We start from the raw sequence: 27938 nt of genomic DNA, 5'->3' as shown, positions 1-27938 counted from the left end.
GCTTAGAGTGCATAAGGGGAGGTAGCTATAATCATCCCTTCCCCTCCCAAGTGGCTCTTGATATTTATGGTACCTTTAGCATTCCTGGCAGTTCCTGGAAAGGCTCTCCCCTCACTGCATTGTGTTTTCAGTGAACTAGTTTTCTTCTCAAAAAACAGACAAAAAATAAAGCTGAAAGCATCTATTAGGGTGGGCGTCAAAATCACAGAGATCAAAGTTTCTTTTCATCCTCTCCAGAGAGTCTCAGACATCTAGGAATTCAAAACAAAACTCCATTGTAAGAAACCTTTTCAAAGCTGGCACAGTACTGAAGCTTATATGTTCTGCACTCAGAGGGAAAGCACTGACCCAGATAGGAGAGCTCCTCAAAACATCCACGCAGGCAGAGGGACTTGCATCAGTAGCACCCTTTGCAATATCTGCTTCGTGAACTGTCCAAGAAGAGATATCTACTGATTTGCAGCAAGGATCAGACCTTCAGATTTTAACATGCACATCATTGCATCTAAGTAGTTGGTCCCCATTCTATATGGCAGAACCAAAGAAGTATCTCAAATGTAGCTCACAGCTTTTCTCCTAGAACTCAGAGCTCTTCTAGGAAATGATATATTTTAGAATATGGAATTTTGTCTCTTCTATATTTTTGCATAAAACCTTTTGGTTTATAAACAGCTACAGTTTTTACTCTCTATGCCATGTTCCATTTGAATTTGCTGATCATTTGACAAACATTAAGGTAGTCAAGACTTACAACTTTTGAGGTAGGGAAACACTAGAAATATCTGCTTTGCAGGTCAGGGTGCACTTTGAGATTAGGTGACTTGCCCAAGATCTCACAGGCCATCTATGGAAAAGCTCAAAATTCAAGTCAGGAACTCTAACTTCACTCCTTTAACCACGTGGCTTTCCTTGAGGTGCTTCATTGGGGTGTTCTCCCATCAGACTTGCTACTTGCCTGTATTGCAATTATATTAATTCCTCTTTTAGTAGTGTTCCAATAATGTTTCAATTACATTGCTATGCCTTCTGCTGCACACTGCATCTGGCACAGGAATGCAGTGTTGCTCCTACTAGGCTGTCAAAGAGAGTATATCATTACAAAAATAAATAATGTCTAGCTGCTTCTGGCATTTCAGTCCAAGCAGTATTTATCACTTTTGGCTGATCAATGCCTGATTTGATGCCCCTAAAAAACAACGGGTATATTCCCAGTTGAATTCAATGTGCATTTAATCAGGTCTTTGCTAACTGTGCTTGCAAACTTCACATTTCATGAGTGCTAGAGTGCTGCCTCTTCTATTTTTAGAGCAGTATTCCACTTATTTCACTGTGTGGATTGATACAATGGATTTTCTTCTGTATGGATTATGTCAGTGAATGTGTGTTTATAAAAGCAGGCTCTAGATTTAGTTCATCCCCAGTCTGATGCCTACATGCGTGGCAATCTAGAAAGTAATGCTAAAATATATATATATAGTGTATATATATATATTTCATCATAAATGAACAAAAATATTCAGAAAGACAATTAAATTTCATATATGAGTTCAGTGCCAGAAGGAATCTTCCACGATTCAAACTGCCTGCTCTTCTGACTGAGCATCCCCCTCCGGCCTTCACAGGTGCAGTCAGCTTGCCGGGGCCCAGCACCATCCTTCCACACAGAAGACCTCGGTGGCCTTTATTAAAGAAAACAGCAGTTTGCTCCTTCCCTATGACATGAGCTGGGAACAGCTTCATCAGCGGATGTAAAGCACGACCAGTCAGTGAAGGAAGCTTCCACTAAACGTCCATAATTTGTAGATCTTCAAAGTAATTTTTCCCATTCAAATGAAATCAGTATCTGTTTGTAATTGCAGTTTCTCTGAAGAGATGGGTAAACTCCGGGATGTGATATGCTGCTCTCAGCTGAAACAGCCTACACACATTTTATAAACAAAAATTACATCTTAAAACTGTGAGTAGATTTAACAATGGACTCTAAAGAATTAAACATCATATAAACATTTCACACTTTTTGTTTTTCTTTCCAAGGGTCCATAGTCTAGTCATTCAGTCCTGTGCAAAGGTCATGTTACTATGGTTATGACCTGCAAGAAATGTGTTGCCTTACAGCAGCACAAGTCACATGAACAGGCTAAAAGCCAAGACGGCTGATTCACAGTCCTGACAGGATTCTCATGCTTGTGTTGGTTTCACTGAGGCACAGTCTTTGCACCATCAAGTCTATGTTCGTCCTTTAAAAGTGTTCATGCAGGTGTAGCTTCCAGAAAACTTGTGGATTTCTTCAAGTGCTGACTGAGGGAGAATGCTGTAGGAAAAGCAGAAAGAAAATAAGCAGAACGGACAAACCTTTTAGTCTATTCTAATAAGAGGACACGTAAGTATGCATGGGTGGACACACATACATATGTACACATACTGGCATGATCGAGTAGCTAGTGAACACACACAGACAAAACATCTGTCAGCATCTCCCAGAGCCTGCTGTGAGTAGGCCCAAAGGAAGAAAGTTGTAGCATTTCACTCTTTCCAAATAGAAACATTTATCCAAAAAGGTCTGCAAAGCCCAGAACTTGGAAGACACTATCATCTTCTATGTTCTATGGTTAACTTGCCATCTATTTGTCCTAGGCATGTGGCTTCCTTACGATAACGTATGGATATAGATCTAATTTCCTGTCAGCTGCTGCAGTGGAAAATAAATGATTAATTCTCATAATTAATGAGAAGGAGAACTGCCCTTTTTTACTCTGTAGAATTTATGAGAACTTTTGAGACTATCCCAAATTTTGCATTCAGAGTTAAACTTTATTACAAATTATTTTTTGTTGTCTGACACACAGTATTGTAATTGTTCTTCAAAGAAATCTCATGGCCTTGTTTCAGTTCCTGACTGAACTAGCTTTTCCAAAGGTTTTGGTGCAGACTCTCATGAAAACACAATTTAAAATGTCCTTTCTTCAGTTGTTTCAGGATATAAAATTGTGACTTGCCTTCCTTAAGCACTTTAAAGGTCCTAATCAGAGTAATGCCCCCCTAAAGCAGAAAATAATGATGCACACAAATTATTTTGATAGTTTCATGGCTTTAAAACAAACAATGTTCTCTAAATACAGGTGTTGATGTGGATACTTTATATATAGAAAGCCTTTACAATATAAAGCCCGGAGTCCAAAGAGGGGCTTACTAAATGAAAATCAGCTAGATGCATATTTTAATAGTTAAGAAATTTCCCAGATACAAATAGAAGTTCAGACCTCATGAATCTGAATTTTGGGAGTGAATCTACTTTCATAAAGGGGGTAAACCCAGAGAAAAAAAATCTAACAAAGGGAACCTTAGAAAGTTTTCTCCCCTTTGCTCCTATGTCTGTCCTTCATGGGAGGGGATGAACCAGTCTGATCCTGGATACCAGGTAACAGTCAAACTGAAGTTCACCTTGGTGGGCAGACAGCAGGACTGTAAGTCAGTCTTGCCTGTCTAGGCTATAGCTGGCAATGGAAATATTTACCTTTTTAGGATGACGAGAACACGCATTGTCCATGGAAGGAGGAGGAAGGCTTGGTTCATCTGAACAGCTTCCACTGTCCTCCTAGCCACAGTCTCTGGCTTGAGAGGAGGAAAAAGATTAGGGAACCTGAATAAATAAAGTAAAAAAATAAAATAATTATTTGTTAACCAAACTCCTTGTTTAAGATGCCAGTCTAAGTCCTGATGCCCTCTAAGTTATCATTGGTTAGTGGCATTGAAACATACCCCAAAGCTGGCTGGAAGGAACAGAGAGTGAGAATGAAGCCCAGGTCCTATAACTCTGTGTTGCAGTCGGTACTACTGGACTGGCTAAACAGTTAAGGAATGCACATGTTGCAGCCTTTAGAAGGAAATGGCAGAGTGTATTCAGGACCTTGCTTCAGGGATTTTCTTAAGCAGTTTGCAAACTAACATCACAACTCTGTCTTTTCAGTATCAGTGTTGTTCTTCCTCTTGTCTGCTTTCTGCTTGATTCAAACTCTCGACAGGTGATCTTCCCTCATTGCTTTTGATACCAAGAATAAGGCTTTTCCTGGCTCCAACAATGGCACGGCATTGCATATTTTCTCTCGGCTAAAGGAGCACAAACTATATTAATGGGTCATTTTGTCCACTGTAAATGATTAATTTCAGTCTGTGGCTGTCACTCCCTTCAGTGGGAAAGAATTAAGTATTTAAATGAATAAAGAAGGAATCTGCACTGTTAATTCTCAAGTAGTTCGTAGGCTGCTCCCTTTCGAATGACCTCAATTTTCGGATTGCTTCCCCTCCCTCTCTGGTGGCTGCAAATGGCCCAAATACACTCAGTGAAAAATAGCTTTCAGTTTTCTCTGTAGAAGCAAATGCCTCAAAGATATTCTCACACGGTACAGGCAGTTTGTACGAATGTGCCAGCAAACTGAAGGAACCAGTCTGATGAGTCCCAGGCGGCCTAGGGTGACCCTCTGTTCCCAGGCAGCCAAATGAGACATCAAATTCTCTTAACTAAATGAAGCATTAATTAGGAGTGTATTCTGATGATTAATTTAAAATGAGATGTTTTATTCTAGCTCCCCTGGACTGACCTGATTCTCATGCCCTGAAACATCTCTGTGCTTGTGTGGAAGGGCAGGACTGTTGTGGCATTCACTCCAGGACAGTCTAGCAACCCCAAGGTCAGGCTCTCCATAAAGGCAAAGGAAGAGGCTTTGGAGGTGCAATAGTCAATGGCACCAGGGATGGCTGACAAGGCCAGGACAGAGTTCAAGCAAACAATGTGTCCATTCTGCAACTCCAGCATCCTTGGCAGGAATGCTTTGGTGGTCTGAAGAACAACAGAGAAAAAAAAAGTTTTGCTCAGCAGAGATACAATAAAAACAGTCGTGACTGAAAAATAAGGTGACACAGAGACAACAAGCCAAACTGGGCTGTCTGTTAAGCTAGGAAAGGAGTGGGAGAATGCTTTGTTGCCATGTCATTCGTTGAAAGCTTCTAAACAAAGTTTGTGTATAAAAAAAGCAAAATCTTTCCTAGCATATAAGTAAGCAGTGCCCACAGATAAAGGCCATAAACAGAATGCTCTGTATGTTTAAGAAGTTTTTTATAGAGGATAAAGTCTTCAGTAAAGAGAWTAAATCACAAAGAACTCTTTTTTATTACTATTATTTCTATCTAATCAGAAGTGGAATGAGTTCACGTTAGCTTCCTTCCTTGAGCAATGCAGCCTCATGCTCCTCTCACGTTCCACACACATCACTGAGCAGAAAACTCTCCTCTGTGAGCTTGGCCTTTCTCAAAAGAAATCAGATGTTTTACTGAAATCACAGAATGGGGATGCAAGAGCATCAAATACTGTGCAATTACTGGAAGCTTTTAATATGATATTTTAGAAGAAGTAACTGAAGTCCATTTGAGAGAGTCTGTCAAACTTAATTTTTTTCAGACTTCTTTCCTTTGGCCTTTGCCCCTCGCACTGTTTTTCCTGTCTGTCTTTCGTGTCAGACTGATCTTACCAAGTATCATTTAGAAAGGCCTAGCAGCAGCCAAATGTTTATGGCTGTAATCTGTCACTCTCATTCCCAAGTCTGAATACACGAGCTACAAGAGCTTATCTTACCCAGAATTGTCCCAGGGTGTTTATATGTTGTGATTTGAGCAGTGCATCATCATCGCTGTCCATCAGGCTCTTACCATGGACCACAGCAGCATTGTTCACTAGGATAGTGATATCGCCCACCTGCAAAAACACAAATGACTTGTCACAACTAACACCTCTCCTCACAGACCAGGACTCACTATTAGCCTTCTAGTAGTGCCTGAATACATCATTATTTTCACAGCTTTTGGCATTTTTGCTGATGGGTTTTGTAATCCTTCTGGATCGCTTAAGCTGATAACTAGGTCTTTGTACAACATAATCTGGATTCATCTTGAACCCAGGCTTTCTCAGTTACCTCTGCTCTGCTCAAATTCATCTTTGTATTATAAGAATATAAGAATTAATACAAGAATTAAAAGTTCTCTGCTACTTTTGCCTAGTACAGATATTCACTTACTAGTATATATAGATGAAGAAATTTGATTAGTTATCATTCATATCGTCTTTGTATGGGTGAAAATGTTTACCCTGTGACAATGAACGCAATGGGACAGAACCTTTTGACTATGCCATATAGAGAAATGTGCACCTTTGTTTTTTCCCAATTTGCCAGTGGAGGTTTTTTCCCCATCAAAGATGAGTGAATTATTAAATCCTGCCTACAGTGTTTCCACAGACACCAACCTTTTCCCGCACAGCTTTGGCTTGCTGATAGACCTCCTCTCGGTTTCCTACATCACAAATGAAATAATGGCACTCTGTCCCCATCATCTTGATTTCCTCTGTGGTCTCCTTCAGGCATTTCTCAGTTCGACCCCACAGGACGATCTGCAGCAAGAAACTTTTGTTAGGGTCAAACTGCTTCTGCTTCGAATCTAAAATAATTAAAACATGCTTCTAACTTGAACAACTTGAAGAACATCTTTAATGTGCTTTCACTGCCAGCTCTCCTGCACTGTTTCATTTAAGACTAACAATGATTTTTAAACAATGATTATAAATGATGTATGGGAGATGGGACTCTAGCATGGTGGTGGTAGCTGAAGCCCACTGTCAGTATTCTCTTTGCAGGTGAAGGCCTGTTCTTTACAAGCGAAACAACAGTGAAATTGAAAAATCAAATCTTTAGCCTAACATAATGAATACACGAGGCACTTGGCAAATTTTCTATAGCATGACTTTTGCTATACACACACAGAGAAAGATAACTTTTAATTCTAARATCACAGACCTTCCTGTATACCTGGCATTTTACCTACTTCTTGTTCTACATTTGGAGACAGTATCTGCTCTACAGTAAAGCATATTTCTTCAGCATATCAAAGGTAACAATTTGCAATGCAGATTGTTTGCAGGCCAGGGTTCTAGGTGCATTTCAAACAAGAGGTTCATCCTAATCCAAACATTTAAAGTGAGAAACTTCTAGCATTAATTTATTTTGCAACTAACACATGAAAGATTTCATATGTCACTTCCAGTTAACAAACATAGTAAAAATGATACAATACTTCTTGTACAAAGAGTAATTCTTAATATCCATGGACACAAAACATTCAAACTATATAGCATGGATTTAATATGTAATGAAGACTTAGCCAGTGCAACCCTGTCTGTGTTTCTACACCATCATGGAAAACAAAAATAGAAATAACCCAAAATGTTACTAGGTTCATTAACTTTCACCACCACACTTTACCCAGTATTATTTTTCCTAGTGAGACAACAAGGCTAGTTTTAATTGTCTCAAGTAAGAAATGGTGCTTCCACTACAATCTTTGGAACGTTAATCCACAGCTAAACAGATTTAACCAAAATAATTTCTTCCCAGTATACCTAACACTATTTTCTATCTCATTTAAAGCTACTGGAAGAGAATATAATTTTGTCTCTCCATTACCAAAGGCAACTATATTCATGAATCAATCTATTCTTTTTGCTTTTCAAGCTGCAGACAGTTGTCTCATCATTTATCATGTTATGAATGGTTGGACACTTGTCATCCTGCACAGCATAAATTAGTGAACGGAGTATGCTACGGAGATCAACTGACTGCACTGAGAGTCAAACAGCAAGAGCCAAAAGAGAAAGAACTACAGGTTGTTACTGCGCGCAACTGCAATTAAAAGCAACACATTTTTTTCCACAGCAGATGATTGCATTTATAATGTAAAATACTACTTAGGACTAAAAAATAAATGGAATTCACATAGTCAAATGCAGCTTTATCCTGATCAGGGGTTTGGAGAAATAGGCCTTGGAAGCGGAAAGGCTTTGCTGCCCCCAGAATGGTACTATTTCCAAGCAGTGGCCTTATCAACTGTGATCCAGGATTACAACTGTTTCCCATACCACTGGCTACTGAGTATGAATCTCACTGCTATTCTGATTTTTTATGGTTAGAAATAAGCACACTTAACCTCATAACCGGTGCTAAACCTCTGGCAGGGTCAAAGAGCTCTTCCAGGACAACTAAGCAAGGCTAAAACCCAGAAGTACCTGGGTCCTCAATCCATTTCCTAAATAAGTTAAATTTAAAATTAATCCCATTTATAAATCATCGGCACATCTATGAACATAAACACTCATACGCGCACACGCACACACAAATAGACTTATATTCTGAAAGACACAAGAGGGCTGCTGAACATTTTTGATTTGAGTCACAAAGAAATAAAGTGCTGGATTTCCTGTTAGCTAAAGTTACATTTCCGTGCTTATTTGTTCTAAAGGAATAACCAGAATATGCAGCAATTAAACTTCCTAAGTAACTTTATTTCAAGGCTTGTTCAAAGAAAAAAGTTTGAGCCTATCTATTGCCTTGTGATATATACAGGAAAAATATAAAAGACAGGCACATGGACAGCGCTTTGGATGAAAGGAATATAAAAAGCAGAATTTACACTGTGAAGGAGGAATGAGTTGGTTAACCAGAAATTTCAGAGCAAATAAAGTTAAGCCAGAGCCATTTTGCTGGAAATCTTATCTCAGAGGAAGTTGTTTTAAAGGAAAAAGCCATTTCCAGAATTAAGGCTATAAGAAAGTATATGGCTAAAAACCTGGTTTGTCTTTGAAAACCTCAGCATATGGCCATCCTTGGCTACCAGGCTTTGGCATCTACACAAAGCTTGAAAAACTGAAGTTTATTTACATGCTCCTGAACTCAGAGCTAGACTGGCTGATATTTCTTATGCCTACACTGCAGGCTTGAAGGGAAATCAAAAACATTTGAGAAATTTCACAAGCTTTGAAGAAATATTTACAAAATATTGTTCAAGTGCAAGTGTACACACATTTCACAACCTAAAGCTATGTGGAAAGGGGAGGAAAAAACACTGCAAGCTGCCAAGGTAAGCATCAAGCTTGATGCCCAGAGAGTCGTGAGTTTGTGCCAATGTGGACTTCAGCCTCTCAGTAGGGTTGGATCAGTCAAGTGCAAACGCTGAAAAAATAACTGACAAGTTAAAGAATGATGGGAGACAGAGGAAGAGGAGAGAAAGAGAAATAAGGCATTAGGCAAGGGTTGAGTAAATAATGCAAGAAATTAACCTCATATACCCTGTACTCCAGGGTTTCATGCTGCTATTGCAAAATAAAAAGTCGAGCCCTCAGTCTTCGCTTCCAGCTGTTTCAAACATCCATACAGCCTTCTGTTCTCAAAAGTTGCCACTGGTGCATTGAATTGTCAGGAAATACACATGGAAGAACAGTTAAGCAACGGGTGACCTATCAAAGTTACATCTGTCTGTGATGCAACTCTTGGACATAATTTTTTTATGCCAGAACACTTACTTTGTGATCTTTAATATCCTACAGATAATCTTGCAGGATGACCCCATTAAAAACCGGGCCATCAAGGAAAGACAGAATTTGCTGATTATCCTTCTAACAGCATGAACTTTAGTACTGATTTTTTCCATGAGGAGTTTTCAAGTCCCTAATACTGTTCACAATCAGGTGAAGGCTTCAGCCTGTGTAAGAGAAAAGCAGTAAAGAAAAGACCATTCTTTTGTGAGAGGTGAGAGTTCCCTAACAGCACAGTGGGAAGTCAGGTTTCCTGCTGTCATTTTTGCTACTTTTTACAGATGGATAAACTCAAAACTCAATACACCACGCTTTTGGTCCAAATTCAAGCTTGAATGCTCCTATAAGATTATATGAGGCTTTCACTTTCTCTCTTACATCTAGCCAAAAGTTTAAACTGGTACAGACTTCACTCTGACCTCCTAGGATATCAAGTCTTACAAAGAGATGAGACTTTTACTTGCTGCTTTAGATTCACATTCAAGGGCTCTGTTGCTCCTCAACAGAAGGCTTGGGCTGGTGTTACTGTGTAGGCAATAATTCTCTCTTCTCTTCTTGCTTGCAATGGTTTCATCACTGTTTTTCTAGGTCCTTATTCTACTCTGTTGCCTCCTGAGGAGACTGTCTACCAACCTACTTGTAAGTCCTCAACCCTCTTGAATTCACCTCCTGCAGAATCTGCAATTTCACAATTTGCTGTTGGGCACTCATAAGGTTGTGTTGCTCTGTAATGTTCTCACTAAAGCAGATACATCACTGAACCAGAGAGCTTAAGAGTCAGTGATAAACATGCATGTTCTGAATGCTCCTGAACAAAAGGTTTGCTCACAGCTGAACAGATGAAGGACTGTGGGGCTGGGCCTGCGTTGTTCTGATGCCCCATGAGCTCCAGCCAGCCTAAAGCTGTGCAGTTGGCACTTCACTTCCCTTTACACGTAAGGATGTAAGTAACTCTCATTGTACCCTTTGCTCAGTCAACATCAAGAAAAGTATCATCCAGCTTTATCCTGCCCTAGTTAGGATTTGAATGCTCTGCATTTGTAAGCAGTCTAGATGCGGAGCTTAGGAAATGGTCCATTTTATTAGGAGGCAGAATTTTCAATATCTAGACATGGGTCCAAGAGTCTGGTCTGTTCCCCCTTTCCCTTTTAAGTTTAATTCTGAATTGGCAGTAACTATGTCCCAACTGGAGACTTAAGTCCTGGAGAAAACGACTCTTACAGTCACAGAAATTCCTGTCTGAGACAGAAAAACGCAGAGGAAGAAGGAGAGAAGAGACAGTGTTGCTCATTACACAGCCTTTGAGGAGGCTGCACAGCCACCCGTTCACCGTTATGCAATGGTGGAGGGAGGAATATTTAATCTGTGTCTTGGAGAGGTTCTTGGACAGACAGTTTTCCGTCCTGGAAAGAATCCAGGCACCATTTCATCTCCCCCTTCATCTCATCATCCTCTCCCGCCCGCCCCTCCCTACCACACTAGACACGCTCTCCTTTCAAAAAGTTACTGACCAGAAAATTGTCGAGGGCAGCAGCCCAGCGAGGCGGTTAATCCCCGCTGCGGCAGGCCTGCTCGAGAGGCTTCCTGCCCTGCTCTTACCTCCGGCTGACCCCGGCGGCTGGCAGCCACGGAGGCAGGTGGAATGTTAAAGCGATCGCCTGTGCTGCGGGCTGCTGCCGCGGGGCGAGCGGGAAGGAGCCTTCCCGCCACGGGACACGCGGAATAATGGATTTATGATGACAGAGGAACTTAGCGCGTCCTCCTCTTAATTAACTTAAAAGTAGCTAATGGCTGTGATGTCACAGTTTAGTGCAGATTTTCCCAGGATTTATCCATGAGCAGCTTTTGCAAAACAAACCTTATCTCTTTATCTTCCACCCTCTGGCAAGTCACTGAACGCCTTATCTGGCCTTAGGAAAATCATTTCAGCTGGAGTGGCAGGCTCAGGAGACACAGCATCCTCCACTCCCGGAGGACTCGTTTAACTCTGGACTTTAATCTGATAATGAGACATGCCCCAAGGTCGAAGGGGAGTCAAAAGGAAGGTTTTAGCTGCTGCTGTACTAAGGCAAGACCTTCTAATAGAGGCCTGCGCTGGCTACTTGCCAGAAGCCCAAAACCTGACTACAGTTTTAAATCCTGACTTTTCACCATAATGCAAGTCAGTAAGAGTTATGCTTCTGAGAGCCACAGAATCAGATAAGGCCACTAATTTATACAAACTGGTCCAGACTGAAGCTGCTATCAACCCGAATATACACACATGACCTACACTCCCAGAGCCCTGTGTATAATACTGGTGAAGGAGATGAGGTTAGAGTTGACTTTACATCATTTACAAGGCTATTTAACTGCTTGGTCCAATTTTATTGCTAGCACAATTCAAGAAAAACAGCAAAGGAATGTTGCCCTTTTATATCTCCAATTAATTTGGCACTGTATCCTCAGCAAACCTGCTGTGCTAACCTTTGCCCCTCCGACAAACTAGACCAGTATTGGAAAGGAGTGCTGCAACAAAAGCGTTTTTGAGACAGAACACGTACCATTTCTTGACACTTCCCTTGGATTATCTGGGTTGTATTTTAGTAGAGAATTGTTCACTCCTAGTCTTTTCTAACACAACAACATGCATTGTGATTTGCAGATATAATTTCCATTCCAAAGGTTTCTGCATTTCGTGATTCATGAAGCAATTCTCCGTATCAATTTGAAGATGCTGCAAGATGAAGGTGTTGCAGAGAGACATAAAAATGCCCTTCCTACCTGACCTCATTATTGCTGTCTCCACAAATCAGCCACAACGCCTAGCCGCAGATCAGCGGAGATAGTGGGAAGTTGGTAGGTCGACCCATTTCATTCCCTTCCAACCTCCTTCGTAGGCCAGTGAAACAAAAGTCGCTCTGTTTGAGTTGGTATCTGCAATTGCACAGACTGCTACCTTTGTTCAAACAGAGAAAGCCTTTCTGTGCCCAATGCGGAGAGCTCCTGCATAGTTTTAGGAAGTACAATGTGTACATAATCCACTGAAGTATGTCCGTCTTATCCCAGTATGTTAACAAAGCCTGGTACTAGTCACTCACAGTTGGTCCTCCCAAGACATGCATTCCAGTGTATCCCATAATCCCGGGAGAGTTTTGCGTATCATGAAAACAGGAGGCTAAATCCTACAGCCTCAAAATTGTTCATGTATTTTGTTGTCAACGGCATAAGGATTTTTTCCTCCACCCTTTCCCCTCTCTTGCCCCCAGGGTAAAGTCAGACAAGTTATTTCAGGAGTTCTTCATGGGAGAGGCATGCTAAAGACAGATTACTGGAAGAGTGAAAGGTGTGGCTGTTCAGTGTGAAAAGCCAATCTTTGCTTTAGAAAGGAAAAAAGAACCTTTTGATGCCTGAAGTAGGTCAAAATACTTAACCCAGCCCCTTAGTGACACTTGTATAAAAGTAAGCAAACAAAGAGAGCCGGTGGAAAAATTTATCAATTCCCACAGCGGAAAGCGAATATCAAAGCTGCAAGGGACTGGTATAAGAAAGATTACAGATAAGCATGGGGGACTCAAGAGAATAAGCCCATTTGCCTATTTTACACACAAGCTTTTCTAGATCAGCATTTAGAGGTTGTAAAGACATTCGTCTATATGAGTTTAATTTAAATCTGAACACTGCCAGCATACTAAGCACAAGACTTAGTCTTTATTATGAGCTGGCTTGAGTTAAAGCCAGGCGTAATAGACAGTAATGAGGATAAAAGCTCTAAAGAGACTTTCGTAAGGACAGTAAAAGAGTGAATAGCAATTCCTTTAGTCTGGCGTCAGAACTTGAAATGTATTACTTTATCTATTGATTTAGCACTCAGTGGGATTAACATTATACACCTAAACAAAGCCAGTTTCAATGGTACCCCAGCCACCCCTTTTCCTCCTCTACAGGAAAGAACAGCGTCTAAAAACTCATGGAAAAGTATGCAAACACCTGTCTCCTATTCAACAGAGGCTTTCCTTGGAAAGAGAACTTTTAAATTTCTGTTTGCATACAGCCATTTAAGACCAGCTCCCTCTGAAGAAGTGAACAAATGCCTACTGTTCTCGCAATCAGGACTATTTAAGGACAGGTGGCCCCATGCTGACTTTTTCTCCAGTGTTTTTTCCAACTGCTTTCGTCTGCAACATGAACTGCGACTCCAGACTGCCTTGGGAGCAACACTTTTCGGCTCTGCTGTACAGACTGGTTGAGGAAGGGGAAGGGTTAGGGTTGTTTGCAAGAAGAGGTCATGCAGGAGTCAGCCTTTACAATCCTATTAACGCTGGGACAGGGTCAAATGGAGTGCACGTTCCAACAAAAGCGCCAAGTGGCCACAAGCTGTCACCCTGCAAAGGTTCATGGAGGCATTTGCGGGGGGAAAAACGACGGATTTTTAATGGTGAATGTCTGCCACACCATGTGTTAGAACTCGCCTCTGCTCCAGGGAATCAAAGCGCACAAAGAAATATCCAGCAATGAAATTCACAGGCTGCAAAGCAGAAAGAAGCGGCGTATCGGGGCTGGGGAGGAGAAGGGGGGTTTCTTTTTAAGTTACATATCTGAGGTAAGACTTTGAAGATGTTTACCAACAGAAACATAATACTCCATCCTGTAAAAACAGCTAGTGTGTTGCCACCTCCATTTGTTTGGCATGTCATCCCTATAACCCAGATTCCTACAAAAGTGTCCATAGAGATCTCAGGAAATTGTAGGAAGGGTAAATACACAGGTGCAAAAAGCCCTTTTGTACCGCAAGGACAGCGGACAGGATAAAAGGACAGAAAGTCAATAAATAACATTTTAAAAGAGAAATTACTGGATCTGCTTGATGAAAAGGACACGGTCCCATATGTACAATTTCAACATAGTTGAAGGTTTGCTGTTTGCACTGTTTTTCTTCCAAAATGCTGCATTATGATGTTTATGTATTGCATATACCTCTCAGCATAGAGTTCTTAACATGTGGCAGGTTTAAGGTGCATGTAACATAGTTAAACATTCACTATGATAGAAAGTTTTATTGACACTGAAGGGTAAGAGTGTTTTTGTAAAACTAAAAACAATGAGGAGTTTAGATTACAGGGATATTTTAGAAGTAAGGGACATCTGAAATTAAGAGCGTCACAATTCATCACAGAAGTAACCCAGTGTTATTTCCATCACTTTCTGGGTGAAAGTGACTCCTGAAATTGCTTGGTTCAATGAAAACTTAACTGAAAGGTCTGCTACTTCTTAACCAACAAACTGCAAAAAAGCAGACCTGAGAAAACACACATTTATACACAAGAATTAAAGAGCTGCAAACTCAGTGCCAACAGAACTAGATTTTTTTAAAAGATTGCTTTTATATTTATGAGACAATTTCTACAGTAAAATGCCAAATCTTGAAATGTGAGGGTTTTCAACTTCTAGAGAAGAGAGCTAGCCACTGCACCGGCTTTGGCATAGCACTCAGACTCCTATGGCTGGTCCCCTCCCTGCGTAGTTTATAAAAGTACAGATTATGTTTGATTATGAACCCCAGAGCACAACAGAAATGTAGCTTTAATTCTGAATATTTTCAGCTTTTCTTTAAACTAAATCATTGCGAGTATTTCATCAGCACTTTACTTATTTTGGGGGGGGATATATAAAATTCCTCTATGATCTCTATAACACACACAATTTTCTCAGTCAGGTGTTAGATTCACAAGGCAATTGAATTAGCCTTGTGATGCTGGCCTGGCTCTGAACTTTGGCAGTAGATCTGCGCGCGCTGCTCTGCGAACCGGAGCTGGGTTTACTTCACATTGGTATGTGGTTCCATGGTGCGTCATAGTCCTACTACAGTCAAGGCAACTTCGCATTTGTTGTATTGTCATATGAGGAGAATCCAGAAAAAACAAACAAACAACACAAAGTGGACAAATTGGTAAATGGATTAGAAGCTCTGATGAATGAGGAAAACCACAAGGAATTTTTTCCAAGCCAGAAGACGACAAAGGGGACAGATAACCCCAGTCCTTGTAGTAATGTCAGAGAAAAAGAAGAATTGAGGAAGTATTTAAAGTTGCTAAACTTGAGGAATGGCTTGCAACAAAAACAAACACGCAAGCCTAAGGATGAACAAACTTTCTAAAGCTGTCATTAGTTACCACCTTCCAGAAGGGCCCAAAATATGTTCTGGATCATATACATGCCTATATGATGCAACCCTTTACTGAAGGAAAAAAAAGAAAAAAGAAACTCCAGTGAGGCTACTGGAGAAGCATTAGAGTTAAAAGAGCCTACATTAAATCCATATATAAACTGAATGCTATCAACAGTTCCAGACAAGCTCTTATATAAGCTTCTTCTCTTCTAAAAAAGAAAATTACTACCATTTTAAAACCATCTAAAAGCTGTCAAAATGAGCTGTCCTTGTAAGTATTTTACTCACAGGAAATAAGGGATATTGCTTAAGAAGAAAGCTTTACTATTTAAATGCTTAAATAGTTTTCCATCTTTTTATGTATGTTATTTTTTAATGGTGACTGTTGCTATGCGACTGGGCAGAATTTCTGAACTCTATTTATTTGATACATGTTGTACGAATGACAGTTATCAGGACATGTTTAACTTTCTTGGCCCATGAAGTCAGAGAGGAAAGATGGGAATCCGAGGATTACAAACTCGCAGAGTACGTATTCCAGAAAGGGGTAAAGAGGGGCTAAAAAGGTCTTCCGCTGGCTATGCCACTTCTCCCAATACACTGTTAAGGAAGATGAAGGGGTAGTTACCCTGCTTGTAAAAAATGTGAGAAACAGCACAGCTCTAGCTGACCCGAGACAGCTCCGACCAGGTTCTACTGCAATGCTACTCATTTAAACCAAAGGGGCTGGTCAGGCAATCACGAATCAAGCTCTAGCACATTAAGCAGTTACTGCTCTTGGGAAGTGTCCATCCTGCAGATGCGGTAACTGATCCCATGCACGCTCTTTGGGCCACTGCAAAATGAAATTAATTCACTTCAACATGAAGGTAAAACCAATTAAACAATCACAGAACACGAGTTAAGCGCTAGTTCCCAGTAAAACAAACTAGATAAAACAGTCTTTGGAATAGTCCATAGAAGCCTAAATCTTGATACAAAGCTGCAACTGTTACACGTCATCTAAGGAAATGAAACCTTGAAAAAACTCTTTGATGGCCAAGCGTTTTGCTTTTAAGGAGGCAAACTTCGTGCTTCCATAAAGCACACATTTAAATATAAACACAACAGACAATAACCTCTAAGGTGCCTGGACTGAAATCAAAGAGCAAGCAGCACAAAGGACACTCTACAATACTGCACGATCAGCGTATCTCAAAGCCCCAAATCAAATAACTCAGTTCAGTGAGACAGGACTCCTGTGTTTCCCAAGGGTCTTGGAAATGTTCTTGCATCATTTCTGACAGCTCACTGCAGTAAGAGCCAGCTCTGTTCTATTACCGCTTTGGGAAAGAAGTATTTGGACCAGCTGGATGGCTTTAATATTCTGTTTGGAAGCACGAATTCTTCACTTTAAAACAGTAAGCTGAATTTTGTCCTCTCTGGTAATTTTTTTAGGAGGTAGGGCACAGGGAATTTGAGTTTGTAGTCAGATAGCTCCAAGTTGCTAAAACTGGATCTCAGAATTTCCCGTTCCCTCTCCAAAATGTAAGATGGATAAGTCTCTCCCAGTGAACGTGCTGATCAGAGATGGGCTGTCTCTGTTTACTATTAGCAAGGAGATTAAAATGACAGATCCAAGACAAACACTAATTTAATCTTCAAATAGAAAAGATCTGATTGTCTGCTGTTACTATTGATCCCTTCTTTTTAAGGGCAAGGAAAGGTGAACTGTGCAGTCTCTTGACAACAGGATTTTCCACTCCCATGAATTTATTCTAAGTCGTGTAATATTTGAGGCTTTTCTTAAAGTCCAGCATCCATAGTCAAATGATTATCTGAGAATTTCCGCTTTTGTTCGAAGTGCTGCAAGTTTGTTCGCTCCTCAGATATGCAGAAAATCTTGAAAACTTAACTTGGTTGTACCCAAAGATTCACACAGAGAGCAAATAAAGTGAAAACCCAATTCTAATTACTTAAAATCTCATACTTCTTTTTGAGTAGTAATTCAATAGCAACTAGCAATACAGGAGACATTTGCTATACAGCGAAGCTCCTAAAAAACACTGAAATAAGGTTTTGTCAGTGTCTGAAGGTTTCACTGATACAAGTGTTCGGCACTCAGAAACTTAGCTAGCAGTTTCTGTCCAGGACTTAATGGAAAAGAGAACATATCTAAAAGACAAACACTACCTTATCAGTACAACTGGTGCAAGCTGACGTCTATGCTGACCGAGAGAATGAACACTGACCGAATGAGACATCAAGCTTGAACTCTCTCCACACCTTTTTAGAAGGCTGTTTCATTTAGATAAGGGACGACACAGATCAAACAGATCATACCAACTTAAGGCTGCCACCCCACCTCTGTATAGGCTCTTTATAACCTGCAGCTAGAAGTATGCCAGACTACAGGATAATCAGAGTTCAGAATCTTTCCGGGCATCATCTTTATACCAGCTCAAAATACGCATAATTTTAAAAGACCCACAAAGATACAACTGCCACTGATTATATACTGAGAGCAAAATTTCTCTCTTAATCACATTGGTAGGACATAACTGATTTCAGCAGAGCTGCATTTGTGCTTTCAAATACTATTTTATTGTGGTAAGCGTAGCACAGACATTTGCTTGGGCAATGTTAGACAACAGAAATCCCCATGTTAATCAAAACAAGTGAGCTCTATAACAACGTATTCAATAAATTGTAATTAATAACATGTCAATATAAGGGTGGCTGTCTGGAAAGTCCTTTCTTAATTATGCATAATTTACAGCTAAACTAATAGGATGAACAATTTAAATTAGTTACAAACTCTGCCAAGGTACCCATCTATTCTCAAGTCTATTAATTAGAATCAATTTAATCCCCGCTGGGATAAAGGTCAAACTACATGAATTTGACCCTTTTCTACTGGCGTCAGTGTTATCAGCCAATGGATCTGGCACCGCCTGGGTCTGAGTTGTTCGACTCTTCAGTGTGCTGACATGATGCTTTGAAGAAGACAGTCTGGGCCAGACTAAGAACCTCTCTCCAATAATTTCTGCTTTATATTCCTGATAATCACACAGGCTAAAAACTTTCAGAGTTCGTTCTCTCTTGGTGGTCAGCTCTGAGGCTGCTGTTCTCTGCCTTCGACAGTTTTTCCTTTTCAGGCTCCCCTCCCTACACGCTACCTTGAAACAGCAATGGTATTAGATTTGTGTCTTCAATTCAGTCCAGAAATCAAAGTGAAAATTGAAATTAATAACTAACTTGATGTTTGTTAATAGATTTTAAAACAAACACACAAAATCAATAAGCATTAGCCAACATCCCAAAGGGTCCACAAGCAAAGATGCAAATTTGCCAGGCATAAAGAGAACTGTTGTCTCCTGTTCTTCTGCCCATAGTTCCTGGTGAGTAACTGGCTACTTCTGCGAAGTCCCAGTTCTCTTCTCGGGAAAATGGTTATAATAGTTTCAAACCTCTACTGTGAAGCTAAGTTCCTGGTCATGGCTACAGCAGCACGATGTGAAATCAGCTGTTTCCAGCTGTACTAGCTTTGTGTACGCTCTCTTCAAACGTTGATCGGTTTGAGGAACAGCATTCAGAATCTATTCAGTTTTCTAAGTCCCTCCTTCATATTTGTGCTATCCATTAGCCAGTATCACCTTAAATGCTCCAATCAGGATAGGTTTCCACAACACTGGGAGTGGTACACATATATAAACAGACAAGCAAATAGTAAGAGATGGATGCTTGCCAATTTTGAAACTCCAAGTTCAAGGCAGAAGCTCTGCCTTTTTATCACAATCAACTACAGGCGTAGAGTCAACAACTGACTAGAGGAAGCAACAGAGGAAATAAAAGTAGTATCCTTACGATGTATCACAGATAAGCTCTGCGCACAGCTCGTTCCAAACTGTTTAATGTGCTATTTCGTTCGCTAGTTGGCTGATGTTTCATAGGCATCACAAGAAAAGATCGGAAGAAAGCAAGCTTTTATCTTTTTCATGTCCTACAAGGGCAGGAGGAGAACTACAGCGGAAAGTGTAGTTGTCCAGAGCCCTGTGGGTACACATGAGAAATTTAAACTTCACAGTATTCAGAATTTGCGAAGGCTGCTCTTCTCAGTTTCGTCCTCCATAATTTAAATGTTTTCTAGATATCTCCCTTCCTTCCTTTCAACATCACGAGGCCACCAGGGCTCAGCACAAAGCACTCCTGGCACCTTCTGCTTGTCAGCAACCTACACTGAAAAGGTGGCAGGGTAAAAAAATATTAGATCTTTGATTCCTTCTAGGCTTTTCAGTCAGAATGCTTAGAAATATATGCAGGGCTTAAGGTCACTCTTAAAGCAAATTGTGGTGCCAGACTAATTAGGCATTAGCTCAACAGCATGTTTAACTCATTTTATAATGCAGTAAAAACTATCTATATATGTTAGTGCTTCAGATGGAAATAGTTCTACAAATCTGAGTCAACTTTTTCCAAGCCTGTACCAGACACACGACATAAGTGCAATAGAAATACACAGCAGCAAATTTACAAGTCACTGAAGGTGGTGGAACCACACAAATAAAATAGGGATGGCTGAATCCCTTCAGATAAGTAAAGTGAAAATCACAGATCAAACACATCTTCTTGTCAATCCTGAAAAAATTTTCAAAAAACAAGCCTTTTTCCTTTCCCTCACCAAATAAGACTAAGACTGTATGCCTGCTCTACTGCTTTGACCAGGTCACCTCTCATTTGGGATCTCACTGCCTCCTCTTCAAGCTTTCTAGATCTAAGCTCCTGTCTTCACTTTCAAGGCCATGTTATCTATCACCTTTCAATTAGCATCAGAGCTCCAATTGCGGCCTTCACCTCCCAGCATTAAATTTTCAAACAACCTTTGTGTTTTCTACCACACTGTCTGCACCTCAAGAGTAAATGTCTTAAGTGTACACGTCTGTAAAAATTCCCCCAAACACTCTATTTTTCTTCAGCTCCTACCTTAAAAACTCTGTTCCTGCAATGCCTTCCCCAAAACTTTAAAAAGGCTAAATGAGTGCTGCTGAAATCATTTTTTCCTCTACGATCCCCATCAGTACAGACTTCTATGTTGGTTTTCAGCTGCTGCCCTTTGTTTTATACTGACACTGTAACCTCTGTGGTAGGCACTGTCTTTTTCTACTGCATTCATACAGCACATTTAGCACACAAGTTTCTGGTTCATGAGTGGGTTTCTGAGGCACTACAACAACATTAAGAATGATCTAATCTCTAAAACTTACCTCAAGATTTCCTAAAGCATTGCAACAGTCCCTATACTCTGTAGGAACTGTCATTTAACTATATTGATCCCAATACTTAAGCATTTTTAAAAGTGCTGGATTTCTGTGTGACAACACAACCCTGTCTCAACAGGATAGCATATTTTCGCATGACACCACTATATACTCATGTGATAAGACAAGCCTGTTACTCCGCAAGTTCCACCTCTTGTTAACATTATTTATTCTCCTTACAACATGCTTGGTAATAAATGACAGGCATGTTCTAAATGATAAGTTCAAACAGCATCAGGGAGAATGTTGCTTCACAGGCATCAGCAGACCTGATATCTGATAAGTTCTGGTTGTACTTGCCAATCAGAGACACTTATTCAGCATGTTATTCAAGCTGCCGGCCTTGGCACCAGTACACATAGCAGGCTTGATGCCATCTGAGCCTGGGACTTGATACAAGGCTTCTTCTGCCCATCCTTAAATTCACTCAACAAGAGAGTGAGCTGCTAACAGGAAGCAGTTAACTAAAACTGCTGTCAGTATATAATCTTTACAGAAAGAAAGTCTTTCCAGAGATTCTCTAAGGCAGCTCAATCAATCCTATGCTCTCATACCAAAAAGCCAAAGCACCAAAAGCTCCAAATCATTGTATTATTTTGCATGACATGGGAAAATGTTCACTCCCCAACTTTTCACATAATTCTGGTCAATGGCAAGTTAAGACAGAGTCTAACAGTTCACTGTAAGATTAAGTGTATTTACCGCCATTAAAAATATACCCCAAACTGTTCAGTTCAAATGTTTTTGTTTTTTTTCTTCCAACTGCTTATTCACACAATAGGAGAGATTAATGACCTATAACCTGGTATTTGCATGATGGGCAAATTTTCTCATTGTACTAAAATATCTAAATCGTCTGATATCATAGATGATTAGAATCTAATATCACAAAAAATAAATCCCTTCAATACAACATTTCCTTTTAGGTTATCATATCTGCTCCACTTTGAGACATGTCAAATTATCTTTCCAATATGGCTAGTTATTGGATTGCTAAACTACTACAGAGAAATGCATTAGATACATGGACTATCTGTCATTCTGGTATCTCCACAGGGCATAAGAAGGATTCAGTATGTGGACAGATACTCTGTTCTAAATATAAAGTCTATTTTACACTGAGTTTTTTTCCAAAGTATTTGTACACCAGGCCAACTAAACATCTATTTGTGCAGTACGTTTGCATACTGCCTCTGCATTGGGTAAAGTACACCAGAAGTGTGTCCATTTCTTTAAAAAAATAGCATCTTAAAGGCTTTACGATTTCATTATGTTAGATCACAGTACCTACTAAAACCAAACACATTGTGATTAATCATGTTCTTGGAAAAACAGTTCCTCTCAGTTCTGAAATTCTGTTGATTTTAAATCAACTCTTTTCCTTATATTAATCTCCTCGGGGGTGGCAAGGTCAAGTCTATTCATGTTCTGAACTCAGAGCGGATTATAAGATACATGTCAGAAGTCAGTTACTACTTGCAGAATGCAAGTGTCTTCCTGATGACTGGCCCAGCTGCAGCGGATTTAAAAATAGACAGACAACAAGCAGAAGGACTTGCTTGCTGAATTTCCTTCAGGTATGCCAGCTCATCCCTTCCCCCATTCTGCCAGCACATAAATTGTACTCCTCCGTACATGACAAATTGAATGTCTTCTGGTTTGGAACCCTACAGCCTATCTGGATGGAACTCTGCGGCAGATTAAAATTCCTGGGTGTTAAGACTTTGATGTCAGATGCTTCTTTATGTGAGATCTATCTTTCAAACACAGTTTAGCAGAGAATTCTAGAGGTTCTGGAAGGGAAATCAGAGATGAATGGTTGAGAATTAACAATATTTTAAAAGGCATTTTTGATTAAGAACTCTTACTGAAATCCATGCGAGATACTCCTAATAGCTTTTGTCCTACACCTTAAAAAAGGGCACAGCTCTGACTGACTATTTCAGGCATTCATCAGCATCAGTCTCTGTATTATGTCTTCACTTAAGGAGATGAATATTACTTTTATATCCAGCTGTTACCACAGTGAGGTTAATCTTTTAATATATTGCATTGGTCTAAAAAAGTATACACTAATACATACAAATCAGGATGATAGTATATCAATGTGATTAATATGGATCAAATTAAAATACTTGTAGAATTAGATACAGTTTATGTACACAATGGGGAAGAATGTTGCAGAAACTCATTTCACAAGTTTAAAAACCTTCCATTTCTGGGCATATCAGACTAAATTCCAAGACTTAATCACCATTTTTGTATAGTCTCTGCATACACAATACTCCCACCCAAACTAGAGTCCAGAGCCTAAAATCTCACTCAGCTGAAACTCTCCAGTTAGAAAAGGCTCTCAAGCACCTGCAATTTCTATGAGGTTTTCAGTTCTGCTGAATTTACTGGAACACGGAGGCAAACCGGCTCCAGGCTTCTCGGCAGCAGTGCCAGCTTACCAGTTCTCATCCCCTCCTCATAGCTCCTTCCTGCACTGACTTCTTATTCCTAGCCCTACACAATTCTTTTCGTTTTGCCTCACAGTTATTTGGGATGCTCAGCTGCAAATTAGTTCAGAGAATGAATCCAGCTGAAAAGACCCTTCTCGCCATGGCCTCAGAAACAGTCGTGCCAATAACAGTACAGCCTGAAAAGCACTGTAAATCAGTGCTACTAGAGGTGAAACCTTATGCAGGGAACTTCTGTTAAAACTGATCAAGGACTTGAGGAATTGTTTAGACTGAAAACAAACTGAAAGAGGACTGCAGACCCAAATGACGATATATCTTCCTAAACAAAGACATTAAGGTCTGACCTTGAAAATTTCGTGAAAGTAATGACTGAGAAAGAACAGTTGAGATCTCGTTTTTGTTTGTAGCCTGAAAAAAATTTGGAGTGACGTAAACCAAAAGAAAATCTGTAAACAGTTTTCAAAGCAAAAATTTTTAAGTAATGTCTTCACTATTCCGAAATAACCACTATATTATTATGTTTGTGGAATTGTACAGCTGCCCATCACATTGCCATCCTGTTAGAAGTATCTTGCAGACTTACAGACATGACTGCCTAGATTCCAGTGCTGACAGAGTGAGGTCATGGCTATGGAGCAGTACATTCCACGCAAGAGCGAGGTTTCCGTTTCTTGTTTTTGTTGGTGATAGTAGCTCCTTGCCATCTCGTAAGGACTCCTGTCTGTCCAGATATTCCAGACGGCTTACCTCATCCAAAGCACAAGCATGCGAATCCTTTGAGTCGCCCTGTCTCCTGTAATAGAGGAAGTGAACATCCAGAGGGCAGGACAGGAGAGAGCTTTCAGTGCTCCTACAAGGTCATTTCTCGCACAGTGACGAATGTGAAGAACTCTCGACAAGGTGAACGGGAAGTATTCAACTCTGTTCTGCGGCAGACTCACCCTAACACAAGACCATGGCTGCCCATAGCCCATTTGGTATTCTGGGGACATCTCCTATGCCAAGAACACCGCTGATTCCCTGGAAGCCCAGTTGTCCATTCAACAATAGCCACAGTCACCAAAAAGGCAAACACATTACAGCGAGAGAAAGCAACTTAGAGCAAATCTAGGAGGATAAAATATACATAGGATGAAGCAAACCGAGATCACAGAAATGATCACAAAGAAACAACTGGAAAGCACTGCTCTAAGATCCCTTGTAGAGATGCTACCGAAGATCCATACTGATCATTTTTGAGACCACAGCTCTCAGCGGAAATAAAAAGCCTAATGAAAATGAGTGGTTTCTGACCAGTCTCCAACAGAAAAGGCCTAAGATACTCTTCCAAAGTCATGGTCAGATAACCTTGAATTCTAAAATACATACTAGAGTTGGGGAATGTGTTTCCATGCTATAATTACATCTTTTTCAGTTAGTTTTATTAGGTTTCTCCAACGTCTAATAATCCAGAATGTATCAGAACCAAGCAACGCTTTCTTGTTTAGTCAGAGCTCAGATTAAGTCACTTGTGAACAAAATAAGTTAAAAATAGAAGGAAAAAATTTAGACATCAAGGAAATGCCCTAAAAGAAGACCTGACAAAGAGCAAGACATACAAATGATATAATCAAACCTTCATCATTGGAGATCATCAAAAACAGCTTTGACAGATCTCTGGCAAGGATAYGGTAATAAAAAATGCTTGCAGGGAAAGGGAAAGGCCTAGAGGAACTCAGTAATATTTTCCAGCTCTAACCATCAGTGAATGAATCCATTCAGCCCTTACATTCCCCTGACCACCCATATCTGTATATGGCTGTTCTTCCAGGCAAGAAACACTGTTCAAAGGAGCCAGTCTTCCCAAAATTAACTCAGTTATGCAGTATATTCTTTGCAAGACACCATTAAGAAACATCATTAGGGTTTGGAAGCGGATTTTTATTTCACAGGCATTCARTCACAAACCGTTACAAACTCACAAAAATCTCCACTTCTCCCTTTTCAAATACCCAGATACAACTCTGCCATTTTGGCTAACTGCAGAATTTCAAAAGCCAAGTTCCTTAATAAAGCTACCAATATGTGAGATTAAAACAGAGGTGATGCACTATTGGTCAAAAATATTTCAAGTGTGATCAAAATTCTCAAGGGTTAAAGCCAACAATAGTGAAAATTTTACAAGCAAACAACTACAAACCGAAAGCAAAAAGTACATTTCTCCAGGACTTGAACAGCAGCAAAATGACTCCCCAGTTGGACACATCTCTGTGGAGCAGTGTTAAACTTGAATTACAATACTTGAGTACTTCTGGAGAAAATCCAATGCTATTCATCCCTCAGAATAACACTAACATGTCCCGTATCTTCTGTAAATCACTTTTTCTGTTACAGCACATTTACATGTTTTTGTTTTTTCCAGGAGTGCTACAAGGAACATTTAAATCCTCAGTGCCTCCCATGACCAAGTAGTTTGTGAAAACTTCTATCCCAAAGTCCAAAGCAAAGTATGGATCCTTTGACCTTAGTGTGCACCTGGCACTACCGAACAGGGACGGTCTAATGACTAAAGTCTCTTACTGCCCGAAAATCACTGGTTGTCTTAATCCAAAAACTAGAAGATATACATTTCTGAAACTGAAAACACAACTGTCACTGCTTTGTCCCCTTGCTGGCAATTTCATCAGAGATGCCAGTGAACAACCATGAGAAAAGAAACATCATTTTACAAGGAAACGGTCATAGACATTTATCTGTTCAAGTCATATTTGAGGCACAGTGGCAGAGCAATGGAATTAAAAGATAGCGTATAAGGTGAAATCCAGTCCAGTCTAATTATCAGAGGAAATTTCATATGCTAACAGTCTCAACTAACCTGTCTTGCAGAAGATTCTAATCTCAAAAATATGGTTGTATATCGCCGCCTACCTCCAAAACTCCGCCACTATGTCTGCGTGCGCAAGCGCTGTGATGACTCTTCCAAGATATTCTGCACACCCAGTATTAGAACCTGAATGTGTGTGTCACGGTTTCCATCCACCTCTATGTAACAAAGTGCACGGCCTCAGAACTTCGTGCCTTTAGTGGAAGCATTTTTCCAAACTTGGAATATCACGAATATACCATGCAACAATCAGAATTTGTAATAAATTATTAATTATAATCAAAAACTCAAGCTCTACACACAACTATAAAACTATTAATTGCAGTAGAAGACAAACAACAGAAAAATAGAATATCTAACTGTTACAGGTCTTACTGAAAGGTGACTTGCTAGTCATTTCAAATCTTTTTCAGTTCTTTTCTGTTGTCTAAGAGAAAAGCGTAAAATCAGTAGTGCTAAATAGAGGATTTGCTTTCTGTAATTAATGCAGTCTCTGTAGAATGTCAAGTTTCAGCACAGAAGGCAGGACAGCAGTGAAATCTCAGAGCAAAGGGACTGGAAACTATCACACCTAGGTACAATTTTCCATATAAAATGTTGAGGAAGGATAAGCATACTTCTGTGTTACAGGGAAAATGTGCTACTATCAAAGTACCACACAGGGCAAAAGTTGCTGAGTACCATATTTGACTCACAGGATAGCGATGATTTAACTGAAAGGAGAATCTAATTCAGTAAAGGCAAAAACTGAAACACCTTGAGCACAGGCAGGGAGAAAACATATGACAAAAAAAACCTCAATGTTGTAAACAATAACTAGCAGTCACATAGGATTTTGTAACACCATTCGAGAAAAGTACAAATCTCCCCAAGAATTTATTATTTTCTTGCTTATTCTTTCTAAGAGATGTAACGATTTGATAGATAAGACCTGCAAATGAACTACAGTCGATATCAGTTTACAATAATTTCATCCTCAGCTCTCCACACTCGTTTTAAATAGCTCCCTCTTCTTTTGGCCCATGTCAGCTGGTTCATTAGGGCTGATTACCCTTGTTCAGCATCTAGCTGAAGTGCAGCTAAGTAGCTCTTGAATTAGCTGTAGAAATGGTGGCACTTTAGTACTACAGCTTAGCATAGCAACCAGCCTCACAAAATAAATAAATAATGAAGTATGGTGTTCTAACAGATAATGTAAATACACTTTCAGCAAATTGCTCGGGTGCAAAGGTCAGTCAACTTGCTTGTTCTGCCTTCAAGAATTTGTAAATCTCAACGTCATGTTTAAACACAAGCATACACAAACATCAAAGTTCAACGCTGACATATTTTACACCTCAAAGCAGTATGCCAGGACTGCTCAATACCACCCATGGAAAACTGCACTCCCTGTGGAAGAAAGTGACAAAACACCACCCCACGTCAAACGCAAGCATTTCTTTAAATATTCTCTCATTCTGTATTTTAGTTCTCCTTTATCCTGTATTTATTCTTATTCACTCTCTCTCACATGGAGGAGTATTTATGCAGCTGTTTAATTTCACAATTCCTGCCTCTCGTTGCCCCTAAAGGGGAAGGAGATAAAAGTTGCAAGCTTAAGCCTTCTTTCAGCAGTGGGGTTGTTTTGTTTTGTTTTGTTTTTTGTATTCCTGATGAATTCACGCATCTGGATTCATCCGCACTTACCACTCCCCACGTTCTCAAGGTGCCTGGTAGCTCCCGGGGGAGCCGCAGAAGGGGAGCCTGCAAACCC

The 27938-nt window shown here is 40.0% G+C and overlaps 1 protein-coding gene across 1 annotated transcript in view; it reads right to left on the bottom strand.

Moving 5' to 3' along the window:
- Nucleotides 1–966: 966 nt before the first annotated feature.
- DHRS3 (dehydrogenase/reductase 3) overlaps nucleotides 967–27938 on the bottom strand; it is a 27957-nt gene continuing 985 nt past the window's right edge. The window contains exons 2-8 of the mRNA XM_026074152.1: nucleotides 16738–16753; nucleotides 13613–13621; nucleotides 6296–6439; nucleotides 5630–5749; nucleotides 4599–4837; nucleotides 3515–3640; nucleotides 967–2311 (exon numbers count right to left, since the gene is read on the bottom strand). Coding sequence (XP_025929937.1) covers nucleotides 2227–2311; nucleotides 3515–3640; nucleotides 4599–4837; nucleotides 5630–5749; nucleotides 6296–6439; nucleotides 13613–13621; nucleotides 16738–16753 — 739 coding nt within the window. The 3' untranslated portion in view covers nucleotides 967–2226. The remainder of the gene's footprint in view (nucleotides 2312–3514; nucleotides 3641–4598; nucleotides 4838–5629; nucleotides 5750–6295; nucleotides 6440–13612; nucleotides 13622–16737; nucleotides 16754–27938) is intronic.

This window comes from Apteryx rowi, unplaced genomic scaffold (assembly GCF_003343035.1).
Source record: "Apteryx rowi isolate R43461 unplaced genomic scaffold, aptRow1 scaffold_38, whole genome shotgun sequence".
NCBI lineage: Eukaryota > Metazoa > Chordata > Aves > Apterygiformes > Apterygidae > Apteryx > Apteryx rowi.
The sequence above is the reverse complement of the archived record's forward strand: the minus strand, read 5'-3'. Positions and strand labels throughout refer to the sequence as shown.